The sequence below is a fragment of the Xenia sp. Carnegie-2017 genome, unplaced genomic scaffold, assembly GCF_021976095.1.
Source record: "Xenia sp. Carnegie-2017 unplaced genomic scaffold, XeniaSp_v1 HiC_scaffold_4, whole genome shotgun sequence".
NCBI lineage: Eukaryota > Metazoa > Cnidaria > Anthozoa > Malacalcyonacea > Xeniidae > Xenia > Xenia sp. Carnegie-2017.
Window position 1 is genome coordinate 1,729,680 of NW_025813504.1, and position 25,183 is coordinate 1,754,862.

At 37.8% G+C, this 25,183-nt stretch overlaps 1 protein-coding gene across 3 annotated transcripts; it reads left to right on the top strand.

The window, feature by feature from the left end:
- Nucleotides 1-645: 645 nt before the first annotated feature.
- Nucleotides 646-23,645, top strand: LOC124455514 (leucine-rich repeat-containing protein 56-like). 3 transcript variants are annotated; one of them, XM_047006148.1, is made up of 15 exons: nucleotides 653-964; nucleotides 2,132-2,332; nucleotides 4,022-4,109; nucleotides 5,188-5,248; nucleotides 7,750-7,846; nucleotides 10,560-10,642; nucleotides 11,852-11,969; nucleotides 13,549-13,771; nucleotides 14,589-14,783; nucleotides 17,764-17,811; nucleotides 17,932-17,987; nucleotides 18,875-18,996; nucleotides 19,461-19,538; nucleotides 19,752-20,066; nucleotides 23,344-23,645. In XM_047006148.1, exons 2-15 carry the CDS (start codon nucleotides 2,168-2,170, stop codon nucleotides 23,525-23,527), a joined length of 1,833 nt encoding a protein of 610 aa, XP_046862104.1. In that variant the 5' UTR covers nucleotides 653-964; nucleotides 2,132-2,167; the 3' UTR covers nucleotides 23,528-23,645. The 3 variants fall into 3 exon arrangements, with proteins under 3 accessions (XP_046862106.1, XP_046862105.1, XP_046862104.1); XM_047006150.1 differs by lacking the exons at nucleotides 19,752-20,066; nucleotides 23,344-23,645 and adding an exon at nucleotides 19,610-19,686 and having other exon boundaries at nucleotides 646-964; XM_047006149.1 differs by lacking the exon at nucleotides 19,461-19,538 and having other exon boundaries at nucleotides 652-964.
- The last annotated feature ends 1,538 nt before the right edge of the window (nucleotides 23,646-25,183 follow it).

The window sequence follows — 25,183 nt, forward strand, 5'->3', positions numbered from 1 at the left end:
GCAAATTTTTTAACTTGTTATGGATTTTGAACACTAAAAAAGCTTTTCCTAACATGTTTCCATACTTTCCAGGTTCGTTAATTGCGCAAATTTGTATTACACATTGTCCATAGAATTACCCAATAATTGTCCAAATATTGTCTAGCTATGACGAGAAATTCTCCATGAAAAATTGAGTTAGGCAACTTAGGCGTTCTTTTGAGGTAGCAATTAAGGTTTAACCTGTTCAGCAGCTGCCATTGAAGATTTTCGCTCAGTCATTGACTTTCCATTTAACTCATAAACTTTTGATGTCTATCAAAAGTTCATAAAAGAAAATAAGTTCACAAATCTATGAACATTGTTCACGAAAAAAGAATCACGATCTGGCAAGTGCCAAGTGGCAACATTGTCGAGAGTGGTTAAGACATGAAATGTATATTTGATATCGTGTTTACATACCTAGTTTGATTAATTTGCGATCACTTACAGATCACTTATTAATCTTAATGTTTTTTAAGTACTTCTCCATCCCATGCAAACCAAATATCAAGCATGTTACATATGTTGTGACCATCGTGAGAATTTGTACCATAGTTCTTGCAGGCTCAAATCGCTCAATTATTCATAAACTTCTCATTCTGTTTTTTTAGACTCGTAAGCATAGATAAAATTAACATTTTCCAGAAGTTCATGTCAACCTGTCGCGCTGTCGACAGAAGTTTGACTTTTTCCTGGGTTTTGCAGCCTCGATTTTTGACGATAGTGCCGAGGCAGACGAGCAACAGATTTCGCACAATTTACTGGTGTCAATGTCCGGTCGGAATAGTTCTACTTTATAATCGACGAAAGCAACGTGTGAACATTTTGAATTTAATGGTTTTAATGATTTTAACACTAAAAATCGACTGTTTTCTCAGAATGTCCGTGCTCTTCACATGAAAGTAAAAGAGGTTGACATGAACAGCGAGAAATATTTTCTTTGGTGAGAATTTCTGTCGAATTTGTGTTGACTGTTTGTGTTTCCAAGGTAGAAATAGCGCCATGTACTCGTGTTACAGTATTTTATTGAAAGTTCGTTTTGTTATGAATTTCTGTATAATATCAGTATTTGTTGATGAGTATCCATCTGAAGAAACAAAAACTTACCATACTTGGCATTGAAGTGCACTATAAGAATCGATAAACTTGCTTTTGTTTATTTTGTTATTTTATAATTTACAAAACTGACATTTTATAAGCTTTTGTTACTATCCTCATCATCTGATACTATCAGTCGCGTTATTTGTTTGCATCATTGCACTATATGTTTTCGTTGTTTTGATTTTCATTCCTGCACACCAATATTGGACATCACTGTGCTTACTGAGAACATCTTATCTAATATTTTACCCACATGTATTTTAATTTAGGAGAGTTTCTAAAGTTTTTCCTCTTATAATGATGTTGATAAGCCTAATCTTGACATCAAACAACAATGTGAGAGTAACTTTTGTAATGGATGTTTGATACATGCTTTCAGAAATCTGGAAGCTCACATGCAAATTGAAATAACTCATAAAAATGCAACATTGTGGGTGATGAAAATTACTTTACCAAAATTACTAAGCAGTTCCCCTCACCTGCCTTTTAATGTGGTAAACGTATTGAACATGCTGTATGTATGTCACTTATGTATGTAAGCTATCAACTAGCCTGCATCCTGTCAACATCATTTGAATTATGTATCTTGATGGTGGAGTTTGTGATTCACACAGGATAGCTAAATGGTATTGAGTGTCTCAGATGCACAGTTGAAGAAATCTAAATACATACATGTGCAAGTTTCAACTCTTTGTTGCACATTAAAAAAAGTTCCAGTCTAGAGTAGGATCCCCCTAAATTGCTTTGATGATGATAATTTTGTGGTGTACCTCACTCAACATTAATGATGATGACTTTATGTAGTAATTCACTGAACATTAATGATGATAGTTTTGTGAAGTACCTCACTGAATATTAACGATGATTTGATTTTAGTATAGTAGCCTACTTTACATCAAGTTTCATGCATATCCATAATTTTAAAAAAAGCTCTATATTAACAATGTTTAATTATTTAAACTGGATGCATCTTCCATATTAATGCTTAATAATGTATTTCATATTGCAGGGCCAACATGGAGGTCTTGTAAAACTCCTCTTGTCAATGGCTGCTGACGTATGCATTGATAAAATGCCAAATTCATCAACATCATCAGGTGTATGTGTCAGTATCAGAGAGTTTGATGACACTCTTGTGAATCCTGATCCAGTGGTAACAAATGTGGACACTGAACAGCTTATCGAGGACTATCTCTCGCCACAAAAACTGGTATTTTATATATTGACTACAATTCAAAAATGATTAAAAAACATTTAGTTTTTGGCTGGTGGGTCAATGTTTACTTTGAGTCGTAGATTTATCTTTTTCATTTCAAAAAAATACCCAACAAATTGTTTGTCAGGAAACTAATTTATATGGTACATTTTCCTTTTATGCTGTTACACTAATTCACTGTCAGTAACAACTGGTCAATTCTATGTAACAGACTTTACCATCAGTGTGCGAATTAATGGTGTGCAATGTGCAATTTGCACATCGTTTTAGCTAAAATGAAAATAATTGCACATCACTTTTTCAAACGATGTGCAAAAATCAGCAGTTTTAACAAAAAACACTATCGTAAATCATATGAATTTGTTCACGTTTAAAATTACTAATTTAGCAATTAGCGCTGTGTAATAATTAAGGTAATATCGATTTGATTATACCTCTAAAGAAACACTTTTGTCAAGAAAATTGCACATCGTTTTTTCTAAACTAATTCGCACACTGTTACCATGTATGCCAATCATCATTTTAAAGGTTGTAATATTATATATGTCATATGACTAGTGATTTTTCTTTAAAATGAATTGAAATTTGACAAGCATCACTCACTAAAGCTCCCTAATTATGACTATATATGTGAGGTATTCAGGAATTACTCAGTTTTCAACAGACAGTTTGGAGCAACATTTGTATTAATATTCTGTTTCCTTAAATAAATGATAGTTTTCTTTGTAATGGAAATTAAAATATTTTTATTTGCTTAGGTTCCTTCAATTTTTACAATAAAATTTAAACTCAATAACAATATTCATTATGACACAACAACTTCACACATATGTATAATATTGCATTATTATGTAACATAATTTATGTTACTATTTTCAAAAGGGTAAAAATTTACTAATATTGATTATAAAAAACTTACATTTTCACAAAATTCAATATTTGAATTTTGAAGAATTGGATTCGGTTTCTACTTAAAATCAGTTTTCAAACTGAACATTAAGTGCATTTAAACATAGAATTGCCTAACTTACAATATTTTAGAACTATACTTTATACGTATGTGCAGTCATTCAGGGGAAAAGGAGTATCTACATGGAAAATACATTGATGATATTAGAAAGATAATGAAAATGTGTGTACATATATTCTAACATTGCTATGTACAAATGTGTCATGTGTCACATCACGCACCCCTTGAATTAAGTTTTGCTCATGGACACTTAATTACAAAGTACCTGTCTTAGGCATAGAAATGTTTTTTAAAAGTTAAATTTCAATGAACTCACCCATGTTTTTATTGTATTATAAGTAAAGTGAGGCTTTAAAGTAAAAGTTTTATTTAAGATGCATATTTCATTATGATGAGTAAATTTGTTGTAAAGCATAAACGTGTTAGAATAAAGTTGTATTACTATTACATTATTACAAAGCTGTATATACAGAATATTTTTCATTTTTACAATTTGAGAAACCTGTAATGCCCTTTCAGAGACCGAAATTCGAATATTTCTGCAGGAGGGGTGTGTTTCCATGGACTTGCTACAGCAATGCATAATAGTATTTTGAAACTACAATGTTAGGGCAAGGTGTTTAGGTTTGGAAATAAATAGCGAAATGTTACAATTCATAGGTGAAGTAATCAGCATGAGATGTAAATTTCTAAATTACATATTTTTTTCACAGAAAAGTTTGACAGGAATTCAAGACTTAGATGAGGTTGTATTCTTGGAAATGAAAGTAAATACAGTGCAAAACAGTCTGGGAAATTTTGGTAAGATACCACGCAGGAATATATTTTTTAGGAAAATCGGCATACGTATGTGTTTTAAATTGAGTATTTTACATAATATTTGTGCTAATGTCAAGAAACAGTATTAACCACTGATAATTTCCATACTGCGTTACAGTTGCGGCAATTGAAGTGTTCTGAAAAATTTTGAGCGATTCATCACTCTCGTTTGTCGGTTTATTTACGGTACTCCTCAATTTTTTGACGAAACGACTCCATTGACTCGAAACTCCTAACTTCCTGTTCTAAACCTGCCAATCATACCATGTAAATTTTTAAATCAACCAATCACGTCAAACCTGTGTGAACCGCTCCGTGCCGTCGCGCGTTCCATGCCTCAAAGAAGAATATGTTGGAATCTGTTAATATAAAAGAGGTTTGACAAAATTTTGAAGTTGCAACTTTTGGTGGTTTTCTGAAATTGCATCACAACGATGACCTTTATAGCCGTAACATAATAAGTTTGAGCGCTGTTAACGGCGAAATCATTATAACCGTCATAATATATTTGAAACACGACTGATGAATTTGAACTTCTTACATTACACTATTGTATATATGTTTGGTATTATTTTTACGGTAGTGAGCGTTTCAAGATGTCATTGTGGAGTGTGCACAAATATGTTTTTACATTCACAATAAACAAAGAAATGTGGTCATGTGGTAAATACAGAATGCACTAAAACTCAACTGCTCATGAAATACTTCTTTCGCTGTTAGCAGTCGTGAAAAATAATCGTCACAGTCATAAACGTTACTGCAACGAAGCAATTTAACCAACTCAAAAGATCTTTCAGCTTGAGAAATTTCAGCATTTTTTCTTTCGAGGATAGAGGCTAGAGTATTTCAGAAAGCTTTGACGTTTTTGGGTAGTTAATAAAATTTACATGCTATGATTGGACATTTCCAAGCAGGATGTGAGGTGTTTTTCCACGGAGTTCTCTCAAACCAACTGATAAACGTGAACTAATGAATTTCTCAAGAATTTTTCGGACGCTTCTATTTTTGGGACGCGTCAACCAAAATGCGAAAATATGTCATTTGCTTTTTATCTTTATAGGAAGCATGGTACAAAATCTTAAACAACTAAAGCTCTCCAATAGTGTGATATCATCGATAAGGTATGGCTTTCTTATATATTCTACTGTGTTAATGTAAATTATAAAATAAAAACAAAGGTGTATGCCGTGTCTGCATTATTAGGAAGCTTTAGCGAGAGTACGACTACGACAACGAGTACGAAGTTTGACCGTGTAAGGGAATGGCACGAGGAAATTTGTTGTCGTTGTCACTTCGTCAAAATTTTGTTTTAGTTATAAACTACAGAACGAGCCTTTTTATTGTAAAAAATACCGACGTTTGCGAAGCAGCTACGGCTCAAATTATCAATAACGATATCAACTAATCGGTAATACTGATTTTGCGAGAACATAGGACTCTTTAGAGTGAAAAATCTTCACTATTGTATATTTTATGTACGATATATTTATGCTATTTTATTGTTTTTTACCTTTCACTTTGCGTACGAAATACATGGTCATATTTGGTACGAAAGTTTTCAAGGTCATATTTTCCTTTAAATGTACATATGCGCTCAAAAAATGTTCTAAAGTAAAGCCTGGATGCTCGAAAATAGTACTGTAAACTAATAAAATAAAACTGTAAAGCCATTGGGCTGATCGTTTCATTTTGATACTCACAGAGCAAAATGTGTGCAGGGTCTTTTTGCTTTAAGGAAACTATTTTGCAAATAGATGGGTAAATTTACGATTTAATGCTTTAACAAATGACAGAAAAGTATGCTGAGTTATATAAACAAAAACAGGAAAACGTCAGTATGTTTGGCGTTCAAGTCAGTCTTAAAGAATACGATCTTTGATATGTATTTTATGGCTTTTCAAGTTCATGTATAATTGCTTTTCAATCGTTGACGGACTAACAAAACAAGCAACTATCTCACCTGTGAGAAGCGATATGGAACTAACGATATCCATATTCTGTGATATCGTGTTTGTTTTTGAAAAATTCTATAAAATTTACTATAGACACCAGGGGGAGGTCGAGAATATTATTTTTCTGCAAAGCGATCATTTCAGCGGAAATACGTCCGTTGGCCGCCATTTTTTTGGCGACCTCGCCCCAGTAAAGTTAGCCGCTCCAGTTATTATAGAACTCAATGGTTGTTGTTGTTGTTGTTGTCGCAATAATAGGGAGTTTTAGCAGAGCCTACGAGTACGACTACGAGTACGATTTACGTCATTTTGGCGCGAAAACATTGTTGCGACAACAAAAACACGTAGCCGTCATCAATCTGAGTACGATGTTTTGTAAAAAATTCGTATTCGCGACTACGATGTCTTTTTAACCAAAGAAATTAGGTATATTTCTTCATTCTGTAAGAAATTAGTTTACAGTACTATTTTCGAGCATCCAGCTTTAATTTAGAACCCTTTTTGAGCGCAGATGCGCATTAAAAAGGAAAATATGACCTGCAAAACTTTCATGTATTTCGTACGCAAAGTGAAAGATAAACAAACAATAAAATAGTACAAATATATCGTACATAAAACTTAAAATAGTGAAGATTTTTCAGTCTAAAGAGTCCTATATTCTCAAAAAACCAGTATTATCGATTCTTTGATATCATTATTGACAAATAGAGCCGTAGCTGCTTCGCAAACGTCGGTGTTTTACACAATAAAAAGGCTCGTTCTGTCGTTTACAACTAAAGCAAAATTTTGACGAAGCGATAACGACAACAACCTTCCTCGTGCCATTCCCTTACACGGTCAAATTTCGTACTCGTTCTCGTAGTCGTACTCTTGCTAAAACTCCCTAATGTTTTCGCGCCAAAATGACGTAGTTGTACTCGTAGTCTTTGCTAAAGCTCTCTATTAGCCTTGCCTGTGCGAAACAGATCTGTGCTCAACAATCAAATCAATCAAAACAATCCATTAATCACGCTCATGAATGCATTTTAGAAATAAAAGATGCTTTTCGTGTTTGCACTCTCGAGTTCTTCTCGATTTTGCATAAGCCTGTGGATACAATAAACATCTTTTATTTCTTAAGTCATGATGTCTGCGACAAAGTTGTCACCGTTTGTGTAAGGCCTGTGGAGAGTTTCAACCATCCGTTAATCCAGGATACACAGGATTATCCCTAATTTTGGCAATTTTTTCTTCAAGAGTTAAAATGCTCAATGTGCTTAAGTTTTTAAACCAAAAACGTTTCCCAAAGTAAATTTAAATAGGTTTAAAATCGTGGAATTTTTAAAAAATCAAACTATTTAGCTATTGCAAAATCTTCGAGGTAATAATTTTACGTAGACGCAACAATACATTTGACAAACAATGCTTTATTATAATACAACAACATGAAGTATTTCCAAAAAGAGTAGAAGTCATTGTTTGTTACCTTGAGTTAACAAAATTCGATGTTGTTCTGAAAATGTTTCATTTTAGGTATATTCCCTAAAATTGTATAATTTACGTAGCTATTTGCTTTTCTTCATGTACTCAAATACACTTCAATTTACTCTTTTCATTATGTAGTTATCTGTGCCGTGGGCATGTTCTTAAACAATGCTGATACAAAATGATTCATTTGAATGTTTTCATAGGGATCTGGGCACTAGTCTCGTCAACCTTCAATCATTATGGATGGCAAAGTGTGGTTTGTCTGATTTAGATGGCATCAGCTCCTTATGCTCTATTAAGGTGAGTCACGTACGAAGTTGAGTGAATTTACTTGGAGCATCTTAGAATAGACCTTATGCTTAATGACGTCAAAAGGCCGCTGCGCGTTGTGCATTGTGGTGTTAGTAGTCACGCAAAAATAAAAATAGCAATATAGCTACTATTGATAGCTAGTCGGCTGCTGTTTCCCGACGTGTATTACAAGCTTTTAGTTCAAACAACGACCTTAATTCTCTTATAAATTCTTGAACGGTTCTTTAGGAATTTGGCTGTTATAAAAAAAGCCAGTTTCACCGTCGATTTCTGCCAAACATTGAAGAGTACGGTGGTTTCACTTGTTGCGTTCCTACAGGAGCAAAATGCATCCCGAGCTTTTTCTTTATTTTTTAACTTTAATCCTATAGAATGCACAGATCTATGTATGGAATAGGTAATTATCGTAAGGTAGAAAAATTTTTGTCTAACATCTGGTCTTAAAGTACTGTTGGTTGACGTTAAGAGTTGATTTAGTTACTTCATAAACACTCGCGTAGGATATTAGTCTTTTAGGAATGTGAAATGACAGCTTACGACCAGGCGTTTGATAAAAATTCTTCTACGATATGAAATTTACTCATGCCTTTTAAAGATTTGTGTATTCTATGTGTTTACATTTTGGAAAATAATAAAAAGAACGTCCGGGATGCAATTTGTTGATGTAGGAACACAAGAAGTGAAGTCACCTTACTCTCCACTTTGCTCGGCCGAAATTGGCACAGAAACTGGACTTTTGCCTTTTTTTTAAGACAGCCAAGTCCCCGAAGACCCGTGCAAGAGTTTACAATAGATTTAAGTTCTTTATTCGGATTAAAATCTTGTAAAAGAAAACGAAAAACAGATACAGACTTACTATAAATTGTATAGCCATATTGTAATGTTTACATTCGCGTGACTACTAAGACCACAATGCACTACGCGCAACGCCCTTTTGACGTCATTACGCATAAGGTCTATTGAGTAATCAGGGCTACGTAATTATTGAGCTGCGTAGTATATCTTGCACAAGCAATCAAAAAGGATTGCATATCGGCAACAATAGTTCATTATGGTGCTAAAACATTAGATTTAAGTTGCACTTAAATTAAATTAATTTTGCAGTGTAAAGATATGTTTACACACAACGGTTTGTCGGACCGACACTGACGCCATATTACGTGTTCTTGCCATATTTGGAGAGTCGCCCCACTCGAAAAATCGGATGAAAATCTGTAACAAGCTACAGATTTGTTCCCGATTTTTACTATGTTGCTATGGCTTCGGAAATAAACAAATTATGATTATCCAAAAATCATCGAAATGTCTTCTTTCAACACGGAAAATGAAAGTGCTGAAAGCGTCGTTGTTCTTATTGAAAAACCAAAAGCTGCAGAGATTCGGAAAAAGAAAGAAGTCAAGAATATTTTCTTGAAAAAAGAAATACGGCAAATTTACCTTGATTTACACTTTACTCGCACCAATCTTTATATTTGTTTTCTTTTTGTCTTTATTTTTTGAGGCAATGATGATAACATAAATTGCCTTCGTAGCTACAATGGCAACTTTTAATTTCGTTTTGCTATTGTTCTTCGACATATTTGTTTTCTTTTTTGAAATCGCGTAAATACATTGGATGCATTATTTACGCACAGCGGTTTGTCTTTCACGACAAATGTTCCATATATGGCAAGAATCACGTAATATGGCGTAAGTGTCTGCCTGACAAATCGTTGTGTGTAAACGTACCTTTAGTCGTTCAATTTTGTTATTTTGCTGGAGCATGTAGCGAATCATTTGTAAAAGTGCTGCTAGGCAATATTTACTGAAAACTTTCTGCTAGAAAGCAGATAATCCTTGTTTTTATGAAGCTCATGGATAGTTTTCTCATGGAACATACTACAGTAAAGGAGAGAGTAAAATCGTCAATATTGACGCCATGTTTACGGCTGCCTTAGATAGTATTATTTATTTTGTGGGAAGATCTTCCCACCAAAATTCTACAACCTGTATTTAACTTTTGATATAAATCCCATGCAGCCCTTGAAAGTACATCAAGACTCCAGCTCCAGCCCTTTGGCTTTGATGCACATCACTAGCTGTTTATTTGCTCCCCCAGTGGCATGCTTTGTAGCCATCACAGTTTCGAAGCTCCTTTAACTGTTGACTAAGGGATCTTTTACATGTGGCGAGCTGTCCCACATAAACGGATCAACTCGGCCCAGCCGAGACGAGTTAAAAATTGCAATTACATGAAACCTGCACGGGAGAGCAATTTTTAGTAAAGATGCATAAATGCCTATCTGTTTTGTCGACTTTGCAGCAGCCGTTTGAACAATACTAAATAATTGGTATTTGTCATCATTTACATCGCACTAACGTCTATGTCAATTTAAACTGACCAATAAACGCACGCGTGAGTCAAATTTCATGGCCCGCTTTGCCGAGCCAACTCGACAGAATGCAATTACATGGGAATTTTCATCCCGCCTCAGCGAGTAACTCGGCAAGCAGCAACCGTGATCCCGGCAAGGCGAGACAACTCGATTGCCTTGTAATCCAACTGTCAAAATAATATATAACACATTTACAAAGCGATTCAACTCGGCTAAGCTGGGGCTAATTGCCTAGATGGGACAACTCGCTCATAATATATTCGGCCCCTAAGAAATTATTTTTGTCTAACTTCTTATCTTTTATTGTTGTCGTATCCATTTTCAAGGAGTTATATCTTGCTTATAATGATATATGTGAAGTAAGTCCTCTAACGATGCTGGATACCTTGGAAGTTTTGGATCTTGAGGGGTAATGATATACGTGCACATTTACTTTAATCCCTAATTATCAACAATACAACATACTTCTCTAATTGTTGTAAACTGTCTTGCCTTCTTTAATAACTTGTACCCAATAATTAAGTTTTATCCTTTTAAAAAAATAGAAGACTAATCACCACTAGTACTTGTAAATTTTCTCGTGATATTTTAGCACAATGACCTCCAAAGTAACGGTGAATTTCGCCTCTGTGTTGGTGTGTATTTCCAACATAATTTATTTGCTCGTAATTCATTAACTGCTTTGATCTACTTATAGTCATATCACTGTTTCAATGTTGTTGTTTCTTAGCTTTCATTAGGTGAAAGATGATTTTTGCTCTGCTGTATTATATCTCCTTTTCATTGATTGTGTTGGGCCTGGGGCAAGTTTCATCAATGTTTACGATATGAATTGATGTGCGCTAGGGATGTCATCAATTGCAACTCTGCTGTATTATACTTCCTTTTCATTGATTGTGTTGGGCCTGGGGCAAGTTTCATCAATGTTTAGCGATATGAATTGATGTGCGCTAGGGATGTCATCAATTGCAACTCTGCTGTATTATACTTCCTTTTCATTGATTGTGTAAGGCCTGGGGCAAGTTTCATCAATGTTTAGCGATATGAATTGATGTGCGCTAGGGATGTCATCAATTGCAACTCTGCTGTATTATACTTCCTTTTCATTGATTGTGTTGGGCCTGGGGCAAGTTTCATCAATGTTTAGCGATATGAATTGATGTGCGCTAGGGATGTCATCAATTGCAACTCTGCTGTATTATACTTCCTTTTCATTGATTGTGTTGGGCCTGGGGCAAGTTTCATCAATGTTTAGCGATATGAATTGATGTGCGCTAGGGATGTCATCAATTGCAACTCTGCTGTATTATACTTCCTTTTCATTGATTGTGTTGGGCCTGGGGCAAGTTTCATCAATGTTTAGCGATATGAATTGATGTGCGCTAGGGATGTCATCAATTGCAACTCTGCTGTATTATACTTCCTTTTCATTGATTGTGTTAGGCCTGGGGCAAGTTTCATCAATGTTTAGCGATATGAATTGATGTGCGCTAGGGATGTCATCAATTGCAACTCTGCTGTATTAAATTCGTCTTATATTCTATCCTCCTGCTGGTTTAATTACAACTCTGAATTGTTAATTCTTACTGTCAATAATCTCTCAATTTGTTTTGTTTAGGAATTTATTGGATGATATCGCCCAGGTGGAGTTTTTAGTTTTGTGCCCAGAACTGAAACGTTTAACTTTGGAGGGTAATCCAGTTTGTATGAAACCACAAGTAGACTGCACTCCTCAGGTATAATTTACTCTGCATTTTTTATCTTTTCACTATTTTAACTGAAAGAGCTACATATACATGTGACGAAGTAGTCAGTTAACGACTTTTCTCTGAAAGTGTTTTTTTTTCCAAAATAGCTCGATAATAGAGTGATTTAGCAAACACGACGTTTCGTCTAAGACGCCGTGAAAATGATGTGGCATGCGCCTTTTACTTCCGGTTCAATCTTCGACGGCAGTCGTGTTGACGACGACGACGTGAAAACATACAATTTGACGTCGTATAGACAACGGCTGAAACAAACTTGCCTTGATATATCCTTGAAATATTCTTGATATATCCTTGAAATATCCTTGAAATATCCGTGAAATATCCTTGAAATATCCTTGAAATATTCTTGATATATCCTTGAAATATCCTTGAAATATCCTTGAAATATCCTTGAAATATCCTTGAAATATCCTTGAAATATTCTTGAAATATCCTTGAAATATCCTTGATATTTGCATGTTAAAAGATTACATAGGCCTACATTTATTCTTTTAAGAAAAAACTGCGAATATTTTGTTTCTTAAAGCGTAAAAAACAAACAAATAAACAACGCGGAGTCTGCTCTAATTTCCTGGGTTTCCTCGGTGTCAAAACAATTTTAGTCACAAAGCCGTATGTCGATGATTTTGCTTTTATTTATAATTTTATTGAAATGAATATACTGCAGTATATTTTTGATATCAAAAAATTAGTTTAAAACGATCGGAAAACACGATTCAGCAGGAAAAATGCCGAAATGCATGAAACATGTTTCATACTATCATTTGACGAAGTCCTACAAAAGGTTTGCTAAATTGTAAATACTTTACGACGTTATAGTGTGCTAGACCCAGATCCCTCGCCAAAATTTGACGACGTCTTAGACGAAACGTCGTGTTTGCTAAATCACTCTAACAGCTAATTAGCGACGTCGTATGAGATAACACGAGTTTTTATAAAGTGAATGGACTGGACTGAGAAGTTGCTGATATTTTTTCTCTGATATTACTATTTGTATACCTTTATGGACGATATTTTCTACTAACGTCCATTTTGTCACCGATAAAATTAGCGAGCTGTGTTGATTTTCGACTTCGCGCGTTTTATAGTTTATTGATTGATTTGGGGCTGCATGTATATTATCATTAAAGTCCGTCTTGAATTTGGGTGTATTACATTAGGTCACGTGTTTCTAAGTGACGTCATCATAGCGATAAATGATGACAAATACCCATTATTTAGTATTGCAGCTCGCCCCCTGCCTTCCTATAGTGTCTCAGCCATTGGCAGGGGTGTCGTGATGACTGGTGTTTAATTAATATTTTAAGCATTGACGACAATAATAAAAATAGGTTTGCATTGCGCACGCCTATTTGTGCTGACGTATGATGATGTGTTAATGTTCGTTGATGCATCCCCTGTGTTTTCAGTTTAAATAGCTTGTGAGTAATGTTATGTGTGTCTACGTTTATCTAATGTTGTCTACAGGTGTGGTATGATATCAACAATCGATGTCGGCTGTTTTGCAAAGCCTTTATATGAAATTAACATTAAAAATCTTTATTAGGTTCAACTCGACTACAATTACCGTGTGGAAATACACAAAGTTTTACCAAAATTAACCTACTTAGATGACGAACCGTTCCTTTTTGATCTCGTTGACGGTCAGAAGATATTGAAAACAACTCCCGCACCGCAGCATGACGTAAGTTTTAACGAAAAACTTCAGTCAGATTGGGAACTCGTCACGGAAAGAATAAAAACATTTAATGATGAAGAAATTGTAACAGGTAAGAACTTATAGCCCGAGGGCGGATCAATGCTCATGCGTGAACCTTGCGTAATGAAATGCTCATGAGTGAAGCTTGCGTAATGAAATGCTCATGAGTGAACCTTACGTAATAAAATGCTCATGAGTGAACCTTGCGTAATGAAATGCTCATGAGTGAACCTTTCGTAATGAAATGCTCATGAGTGAACCTTATATAATGAAATGCTCATGAGTGAACCTTGCGTAATGATCAATAAATCTTTATAAATTATGGGTCTAAATATTGCGAACACTAAAACAACAGTTGCTTTCACACGTGACAAACCACAGGCAAAAAATAAAAGGCAGACGAAGTTGGCATGATAAAGTAACAACTTACTTCGCGCTTACTTTTTTTTTCATTTTTAATGTTTGAACAGAAGCGTGCATGGTAGTAACTTAATTTCAAATGTTGGTAGTATAAAAGATGTATTTGTCCTTGGAATGAAAAGTTCCACTTTTGCTCAGTCTCACTGTACAATTTCCTATCGTACAATACTAATATAATAATAGTCAACAGTACGTTGGAAATTTCTTAGGGGGAGGGTGCTAGAGAATTTAGGTGTGCCCACCCCCACCCCCCAGAAAATACGCCCTGCTTGCAGTCATTCAAGACAGATGTTGGTATTTGCTGTTTTTTTCTATATTAGTGGGAAGTAATTTTGTGCATCTTTCATCATGTAATCGCACAAGAACTAAACCATGGAAATTTTTTTAATTTAAGAGAAAACGTTTTTTGAAAGAAAGTTGAAAAGCGAAGCAATTAAGATACGAATATTTATATCGTGTGAATTTAGGTGAGGGTGACTCAAATCATGCCAGACCGTCAACTGCTCGTGGGAATCGTCCAATGACTGCGAGTCGACAACGAATGTCGTCTGGAAGGCCACGTACTGGACGACAAAGACCCGGTACATCTCATCATAGGCTTGGAGTCAGCTCTGATCATAGGTCGGAGTCAAATAGTTTAGTACTTCTTTCTACTGCAATAGGTTAGTATTAACAGCAAGATCAATGTTTATTACTATTTATTTACTACTATCAACCATCCTAGAGCATAGCCCTTTACCGCTATCAACCATCCTAGAGCATAACCCTTTACCGCTATCAACCATCCTAGAGCATAACCCTTTACCGCTATCAACCATCCTAGAGCATAACCCTTTACCGCTATCAACCATCCTAAAGTATAACTCTTTACCGCTATCAACCATCCTAGAGCATAACCCTTTACCGCTATCAACCATCCTAGAGCATAACCCTTTACCGCTATCAACCATCCTCATGTATAACCCTTTACCGCTATCAACCATCCTAGAGCATAACCCTTTACCGCTATCAACCATCCTAGAGCATAGCCCTTTACCGCTATCAACCATCCTAGAGCATAGCCCTTTACCGCTATCAACCATCCTAGAGCATAACCCTTTACCGCTATCAACCATCCTAGAGCATAACCCTTTACGGCTATCAACCATTCTAAAGTATAACTCTTTACCGCTATCAACCATCCTAGAGCATAACCCTTTACCGCTATCAACCATCCTAGAGCATAGCCCTTTACCGCTATCAACCATCCTAGAGCATAACCCTTTACCGCTATCAACCATCCTAAAGTATAACTCTTTACCGCTATCAACCATCCTAGAGCATAACCCTTTACCGCTATCAACCATCCTAGAGCATAACCCTTTACCGCTATCAACCATCCTCATGTATAACCCTTTACCGCTATCAACCATCCTTAGAGCATAACCCTTTACCGCTATCAACCATCCTAGAGCATAGCCCTTTACCGCTATCAACCATCCTAGAGCATAGCCCTTTACCGCTATCAACCATCCTAGAGCATAACCCTTTACCGCTATCAACCATCCTAGAGCATAACCCTTTACGGCTATCAACCATTCTAAAGTATAACTCTTTACCGCTATCAACCATCCTAGAGCATAACCCTTTACCGCTATCAACCATCCTAGAGCATAGCCCTTTACCGCTATCAACCATCCTAGAGCATAACCCTTTACCGCTATCAACCATCCTAGAGCATAACCCTTTACGGCTATCAACCATCCTAAAGTATAACTCTTTACCGCTATCAACCATCCTAGAGCATAACCCTTTACCGCTATCAACCATCCTAGAGCATAACCCTTTACCGCTATCAACCATCCTAATGTATAACCCTTTACCGCTATCAACCATCCTAGAGCATAACCCTTTACCGCTATCAACCATCCTAGAGCATAACCCTTTACCGCTATCAACCATCCTAAAGTATAACTCTTTACCGCTATCAACCATCCTAGAGCATAACCCTTTACCGCTATCAACCAACTTAGAGCATAACCCTTTACCGCTATCCAACCATCTCTTTACCGCTATCAACCATCCTAGCGTATAACCCTTTACTGCTATCAACCATCCTAAAGTATAACCCTTTACCGCTATCAACCATCCTAAAGTATAACCCTTTACCGCTATCAACCATCCTAGAGTATAACCCTTTGCCGCTATCAACCATTTTAGAGTATAATCGTTTACCGCTTTATTGATTTAAGATGAAGTATAAGGGGTAATAGGTCAGTATTCATACTTTAATATCATACCTAATATCGGTATGAGAACCAAGCGATTGTCCTTAATTTATTCAATTAGTCGAATTTTTCCAGTGAAAATGCACATGTTGCTAGAGTTTGTACTTACTTGATCAAACGTATTCAATGGGTTATGCTTGACCATGTGGCTGTAAAAACTTAATACATCCTTTGTGAGAAGACCATGTTGCTATGAAAAGTTTGTACATCCTTTGTGAGAAGACCATGTTGCTATGAAAAGTTTGTGCATCCTTTGTGAGATGACCATGTTGCTATGAAAAGTTTGTACATCCTTTGTGAGATGACCATGTTGCTATGAAAAGTTTGTACATCCTTTGTGAGATGACCATGTTGCTATGAAAAGTTTGTACATCCTTTGTGAGATGACCATGTTGCTATGAAAAGTTTGTACATCCTTTGTGAGATGACCATGTTGCTATGAAAAGTTTGTACATCCTTTGTGAGATGACCATGTTGCTATGAAAAGTTTGTACATCCTTTGTGAGATGACCATGTTGCTATGAAAAGTTTGTACATCCTTTGTGAGATGACCATGTTGCTATGAAAAGTTTGTACATCCTTTGTGAGATGACCATGTTGCTATGAAAAGTTTGTACATCCTTTGTGAGATGACCATGTTGCTATGAAAAGTTTGTACATCCTTTTGAGATGACCATGTTGCTATGAAAAGTTTGTACATCCTTTGTGAGATGACCATGTTGCTATGAAAAGTTTGTACATCCTTTGTGAGATGACCATGTTGCTATGAAAAGTTTGTACATCCTTTGTGAGATGACCATGTTGCTATGAAAAGTTTGTACATCCTTTGTGCGATGACCATGTTGCTATGAAAAGTTTGTACATCCTTTGTGAGATGACCATGTTGCTATGAAAAGTTTGTACATCCTTTGTGAGATGACCATGTTGCTATGAAAAGTTTGTACATCCTTTGTGAGATGACCATGTTGCTATGAAAAGTTTGTACATCCTTTGTGAGATGACCATGTTGCTATGAAAAGTTTGTACATCCTTTGTGAGATGACCATGTTGCTATGAAAAGTTTGTACATCCTTTGTGAGATGACCATGTTGCTATGAAAAGTTTGTACATCCTTTGTGAGATGACCATGTGGCTGTAAAAACTTTATACATCCTTTGTGAGATGAGCATGTCAATCCATATCAACAGCCTGCTTACGAAATAAAGATCGAATGTTAATCACACTGAGTCACTGGAGTCACTGTGTTCACCCTCTTCACTAACCTTCCTCCCCGTGACCCCGACATTGTTTTCCTGCATATTCAATTCAAAATTAAACCTTACAAATTTACACAATGACTTATTGTATCCCATCAACAATTTTATTATTTTTGTAGGTGAACGCGAAAGCTCAGATGAAGATGATAGCAGTGACTTAACCCACGGTAACAGTTCAATGTGTCTGTGCTAACTTTGTAAAGTGTCTTAGCTAGTATTAGCTCGCTTAGCGTATTTTTTTTCATCAACGTTGTCACACTATCGATACAGAACATTTTATTAATTAGGTTCCTCGGCTGTCATATGTGGAAATCCTTCTCGAGCCTTGAAATCGCGAAGAAAGGTTTGCAGCAATGATGTCATTTTCTTTTGTATTTTACGGCGTTGATTGGCAAGTTGATTTCTATCCTTCATTTTAATTTGGATTCATATATTGTAGCTTGTCCGTTTGTCTGTTCGATTTGGAGTTGCAAACGAATATCTTAGTTAAAATTTTAAGGAAGTTGCGAAGTTTCTGTATGTATAAAAAGAAAACAAATTTGTGTAGCGACATTATTGCCCTTCATTTTGCCGTTGTTTTCTTTCTGTCTGCCATGTTTATTTACTGGCGGTGAAAAAGAACTGCTCAAAAAATATCATTACGACCAATTACTAGAGTGTGTATAATCAATCTATTAAAACGAGCTATTGAACGAAATATGTACAACTTTTGTATCGTTTAGTACTTGGTAAACCTTGTGCTTGGTGCCCATGTAGCCAATGTGTCCGTCACTTTTGCCGTTAGCGAATTTATACACCATTGCCAATGTATCAATAGTGCTTTGTGTCATGCTTTATAAACATTTGTAGCCTCCCCTCTTCACTCCCCCCCCCCTCCACCCTAGTGTCCGCCACTTTTGGCGTTGGCAAACGTATACATTATTGTCAATGTGCAATAGTGCTTTGTGTCATGCTTTATAAACATTTGTAGCCTCCCTCTTCACTCCCCACCCTAGTGTCTGCCACTTTTGGCGTTGGCAAACGTATACATTATTGTCAATGTGCAATAGTGCTTTGTGTCATGCTTTATAAACATTTGTAGCCTCCCCTCTTCACTCCCCCCCCTCCACCCTAGTGTCCGCCACTTTTGGCGTTGGCAAACGTATACATTATTGTCAATGTGCTTTGTGTCATGCTTTATGTATGACACTTTGTGTCACATTTGTAACGGCATATCTTTTTTTTCTGCAGAACATGAGGAAAGAGATCGTATCTCATCAATTATCTACAGCAAACGAAGATAGTGACGTTGATAAAACATCTCGTAGAGATCTTTTTGAAGAGTTAAAAACATGGAGAAGAGAGTATGCCAGGTTAGCGATAATGGCTTTCTTCAATGTCAATATCTTAACAAAATGTTCACTCGTGTCGGAACCTTTGATGTTCGTGTCTCCCACTTTTCTGAAGCAAAATCTAAGCAGACGCGCCTTACAGTAAGATACTTAAGCAAGATCGCATTAGAAAATATAGATGTTTTTACAAATATCGCGTTTTGCACTACAAAAGCTTTGAATCTTATCTTCTTCACAATATAATAACTCTTTGTAAAAATTTCGGCAAACTTGCCGAAACACTGTGTAACGCAAGTTTGTTGCTATTACACAATTGCATTGTGCTATATGTATGTAACTGTATTGCATCCATATTGCATTGTGCTATATGTATGTAACTGTATTGCATCCATATTGCATTGTGCTATATGTATGTAACTGTATTGCATCCATATTGCTTTATTGAAATTGTGCGTTTTTGACAGTCATACTATTCTATTTTAAAGATTTTTGAATGATTGCGGGACAACGTCTGTCTTATCAAAATCAGACGAGAACTATGACCATGAAACACAGAGTCACAGGTATGCAGCCATGTCTACTGAGCATTACGTGCAATTTGGGGCTACCCTACGTATGAAAATTTTTTTAATAGATTTGGTCTGATGAACTTCGATAGACTCTCCCCCCTGCTTTACTGAGTTGCAATTCTTAGTACAGGAGGGGAGTGTGGAAGCCTCTCCGAGCAATACGATAAAAACATTTGCATGTGATCACATAATGTTTTTTTGACTTAGTAACCTTTCTCCTGCCCAAAACAACAAGAAATCTTCAATGTCTCCAACTCCCCCTCCATTTCCTTCGACATCACCATCTCCTCTACGGCGCAATGTCAATCCCGTCATTCGTAAATCATACCCTTTACCTACGCCACCGGATTATTCCGATCGACCGCGAACTGCTCCGAGTTTTCGACATAGATCTTCTTTGTCCAATCGTAACCGAAGACGAGAAAACATTCTTGAAAATAATACTTCTAAAAAAGACTTAGAAATGAACACGTCGGAAGTAAGAATAAATTCAGCACCAGTTGACTCACATCCTCTTGAAAGGTACGTAGCTAGTTTAATCCACTGATCTTAAAATATACTGGTTAACGCAATCCGCTATTTCTGTGAAGCCAGAACCGCCATATTGGAAGGTTCCACTTGATACGAGAAAATAATCATAATATTAATTATAATCATGTTGCCACAAAATCTGCTATGTTTATACATGGCTTTAAGTTCCAAAAAATAACAGAAATACGTCGTCATTAAAGCTCTGTCGTATATTAAAATTAGTTTTTACTCCTCAAGTGGGACCTAGTTTATGGACTCTCCTGTCGGGGCGACAGATGAGTAGGCATGCAGGTCTATCTGCGAGAGTGGGACCTCATGTGTGAATGGAGGCCAATTTGTGATGCACACGAACGTCCGCAAACCCTGCAGGGGTACGAGACAAGAGGGGCAGAGCGTTGCTTCCTTCGAGCCCTCTTCTCCTTAATGGCGGCTGCTCTACCGGCTTCGAAATTCCGAACGCCCTGGGAGCATAAATGCCTCCACTGCAGTCTGTCTCCCGCGAACTCCTCCCAGGTGTTTGGGTCTATATTGCAGCTCTTGATGTTGGCTTTAAGGGTGTCTTTGTATCTCTTCAGCGGTCTTCCTTGTACACGGCTCCCGTCTTGTAGTTGACCATACAGCACCATCTTTGGGATTCTGCTGTCATCCATCCTTACGACATGGCCTGTCCATCGGAGTTGAGCTTTGATGATCAAGCTCTCAATGCTGGAGAGTCCACACCTTTCAAGGACTACAAGGTTGGACACTTTGTCCTGCCACTTGATTCGGAGGATTTTTCTCAGGCAGCGCTGGTGGAACTGCTCCAGCTGTTGTATGTGCCTGCGATAAGTGGTCCAGGTTTCACAGCAGTACAGCAGAACACTCAGGACCACAGCCCTGTACACAGCAATTTTGGTGACGATCTTGATGCCGTGTTCCTGCCAGAGTCTTCTCTTTAGTCTGCCGAAAGCAGCACTGGCCTTTGCAATACGCAGCATTACCTCTGCGTCCAGGGAACCATTGTTGCTGATGGTGCTGCCAAGGTAGCAGAACTTGTCAACAGTCTTGATGTTGGTGTGGTTAATGACGACAGGAGGTGGTGGTGAGGTGTCACGAGTCTGGGATGGTGGAAGCTGGACCAGGGTCTCAGTCTTGCCCAGGCTGATGGTCAGCCCAAAGCGATCACATGCAGTTGCGAAGCGGTCATTTATGCACTGGATGTCTTCATGGGAGTGGGCGGCTAGTGCACAGTCATCTGCGAAGAGAAATTCACGCAGGAGTGCCTCGTAGACTTTGGTCTTGGCATGAAGTCTTCTGAGGTTGAAGAGCTTTCCATCAGTACGGAACTGAATGTACACCCCTTTGTCGAAGTCACGGAAGGCGTCGAGCAGCATCGCTGCGAGCAGGATGGAGAAGAGAGTAGGTGCAAGAACACAACCTTGCTTCACACCGTTCTTCACAGGAAATGAGTCCGATGTCTCCCCACTATCCTGGACTCTTGCCTGCATGCCATCGTGAAAGGAAGCTATCAGAGAGACTAGCTTCTTTGGACACCCAAATTTTCCCAGGATTTTCCAAAGGCCTTCCCGATTAACGGTATCGAATGCCTTAGTTAGGTCTACGAAGACCATGTGGAGTTCCTTGTTTTGCTCACGGCACTTTTCCTGCAACTGGCGAATAGCGAAAACCATGTCAGTAGTTCCCCTGCCTGCCCGGAAACCACACTGAGATTCAGGGACGATGGCCTCGGCAACATTTGTGATTAGCCTGTTTAAGACTACTCGAGCCAAAATCTTGCCTGCGATGCAGAGGAGAGATATGCCTCGATGGTTGTCACATAAGGTCTTATCACCTTTCCTCTTATAGATGTGCACAACGGCAGCATCTTTGAAGTCCTGGGGGACCTTGACAACTTTCCAAACCTCCTGGTACAGGGATGTCAGTTTGTCCAGGAGTGCCTGGCCTCCGTTCTTGTAGACGTCAGCTGGAATGCCATCAGCCCCAGGAGCCTTTCCAGACCCTGTCTGCTTGAGGGCTTTCGCAACCTCGTCTCTGGTGGGTGGGTCGGCAATTTCCTCTTTGATTGGCAGCTGGGGGAGGGACTCAATGGCTTCTTCGTTCATCTGTGACTCTCTATTCAGCAGCTTGTTAAAGTGTTCAGCCCAGCGTGAAAGTATGTCAGCTTTGTCTGTTAGCAGTGTCGTTCGGTCTGCAGACCTGATGGGGGTAGAGCCTGACGATTTTGGACTGTACACCGCGCGAAGCCCATCGTGGAGCTTTTTTGAGTCGTGAGCATCAGCTGCCACTTGGATTTCTTCGGCTTTCTTTTCCCACCAGGCGTTCTTCATTTCCCGCAGCTTGTGTTGCACATGCTGCCTCACTTGTTGGTAGTCTTGCTTCTTCTTCTCGCAAGCTTTGTCCCCTATAAGGTCGCTGTGAGCCTTATGGAGCCTGTCAATAAGCCCGTTGATCTCAGCGTCATTCTCGTCAAACCAGTCTCGATGTTTTCGCTCAACGTATCCAATGACACTCGCTGCAGAGTTGTAGACGGCTTCTTTGAAAGTGCTCCAGTCTTCCTCTATATCCTCGCCCGTGATGTTAATGTTTCCCAGGGCTACCTCTAGCTTCTCTTGCAGCTCTTCTTTGTTGGGTGGAATGCGAGTTACATTCAACTTCTTCAGTGGCTTCTCTCTTGCTGATTTGTTCTTTCTGGCGAGCTGGATGTTCATCTTGCTCCGTAGCAGGCGGTGATCAGACCAACAGTCAGCACCACGCATGCAGCGTGTGATGTGCACATCTCTGCGGTCCCTCTGGCGGACGATTACGTAGTCCAGCATGTGCCACTGTTTGGAGCGAGGGTGCATCCATGTGTTCTTCAGCTTGTCAGCTTGTTGAAAGAGAGTGTTAGTAATGGTTAGCTCGTGCTGTGCGCACAGAGATAGTAGCATCAGGCCATTGTAGTTGCACTTGCCAGTTCCACTAAAGCTCTGTCGTATATTAAAATTAGTTTTTACTCCTCAAGTGGGACCTAGTAATCGGGTGATAACAACAGGCACCAATTACTTTGGCTTCAACTTTTGATTGGGCGTTATATTGCAATGAGGTGTCTAGTTTATTATACATATATATGGTTTAATCAGAGTCAATCGTTTTAGTCCTTATGGGGCAAATGGTGTGCAAGCAAAAAATATGGTGACAGAGTGATAAGGGGGAGTTTTTGATTTTTTGCTTTTGGTTTGTCACTTATGACACAATATCGTGTGATTTTAGTTTACTTTTATCTATTTAGATCGCCTTCAAAAACATGTGATTTACCATGCAACGCGGAATCACATTGTAATCTTCAAATAGTTCCCGATAGTCCTGTCATTTCGGCTTCCAAAGAACTTCTTGAACAACCAGAAAAGCCGCGTGGAGTAAGACCAGCAAGTTCGCGACCTCTAACTCATAAAGCTAGAGCGAAATTAAAGTAGGAAGATTTTTTTTGTTTATAATTTATTGTTATTTATTTGTATTTTATTATTTGGACAGTGGTAAGAAAGAGTTGAAAAGTGTAAGAAAAATCTATTAAAGGTATAGAAATCCGAGTAATAAGTTCTTTCGACGTGTAGGAATGATGATTTTATTATACTTGCTTACATGTAGTGAAATGGCGTAAATTGCTCCATGCAATATTGCTTAGAGCACCTATAACAGGATGAATTTTTTCATCTGTTGATACTGTTTCGTAATTATTTCCTTATGACAACTGTGAACAATAAAGGGTTGAGGATTTTACTTCACCGTATTTATACGTCGTGCACACTTCTTAACTCGCGCTTCATTCCCGCGTGTTTGGATTAAGCCATCAGTGACCGTTAAGCCTCGTTCTCATTATGCCGCTTGAGTCTTCCGAGTCGTTCCGAGTAGTTTCGTTGTTTTTCAAAACGACTGGGTTGACTCAAGCTATATACTTCTCATGTATTCGTACAAGCCCTGCCGAGAGACTGCTTAAGAAATTTTCGCGCGAAACATTTAAAAATGGCAACTGCTGTTTATCAGTTTATACGTTTTTTGGTTAGTTATTTGATTCTTAAAATCGTTATGCGCCATAAAGAGGTCGCTTGCATTTCTCAACGGTCGTTTCGGTCTTCCGGATAGAGTAAAGTTCTATCCAAGCGACCCTGGTCGTTTCAGTCGTGTGAGCCATTTGAGGTCATCCCAGTCGCCTCTGAAATGTTCTCATACAGTCGCACGGGTCGTCTGTGAAATTTTGGCAAGACTGAAACGACTCGGACGACTATGTGGGAACTCGGCTTTAAGTAAATGTTAATCGATGTTTTTGTGATCAAAACCACTGACATGAGCTAGGCGGAAAGGACGCTTTCGTTTTTCAAGACAATCTAAAACATGTGTGTATAGAAAAGATTCGCCATCAATGCACGATATGGTGATTCGTTCCTTGAAATTGTTGAATGTTATTGCAACACGTGACTTTTTATCTGTCTTATCTAAAGTCAAAAAATTGCTGACGTTTCTATAGTGATCAAATATTTCACCACTGTCAGTATCTATTTCTAATATGGCCACGTCCAAGTCATCGTCCATGGTTGCAAGTGCTGATACGACTTGTGCTTGCCTCCGCTTACGTCACATTCACATGGAGTAAAGACGTAAAAAACTACAAATTGTTTGTGACCAATGAATATTTTTGTGCCAATGTGTTCTTTAGTTTCACTTTGTGAAAATTGTAAATAAATGACGAAGGTGACTTTCTACACCGATGTTTTGCAAAGACGGAAACTCAAAACTTGGTGCAAGGGAAACCGCCTCCCAAAATGTGGAATAGGCAATTTTTTGGGCAAGCTTATGTCAGAGATTTGGAAGCCAGTTACATTAGCGGTTTTAAACTTCGTAAAAAGACCTTTTATTGGTTATTTTCAATGGGTTTTTTTTAATTTATCATTTATGTAATTTCTTGTTTTGATGTGTCCTCAAAATTTTGTAAATAGTTTTGCAGGTTCGAGAAATCAAAAATTTCCTGGCTGATGCATGCTGTTGGACGGTGTGGACTAAATGGTTCTTAATATTGTACATTCTGCGTTTTCAGGTAGCAACTGTACAACTTCCAAATTGGTCGCTAAGAGCGT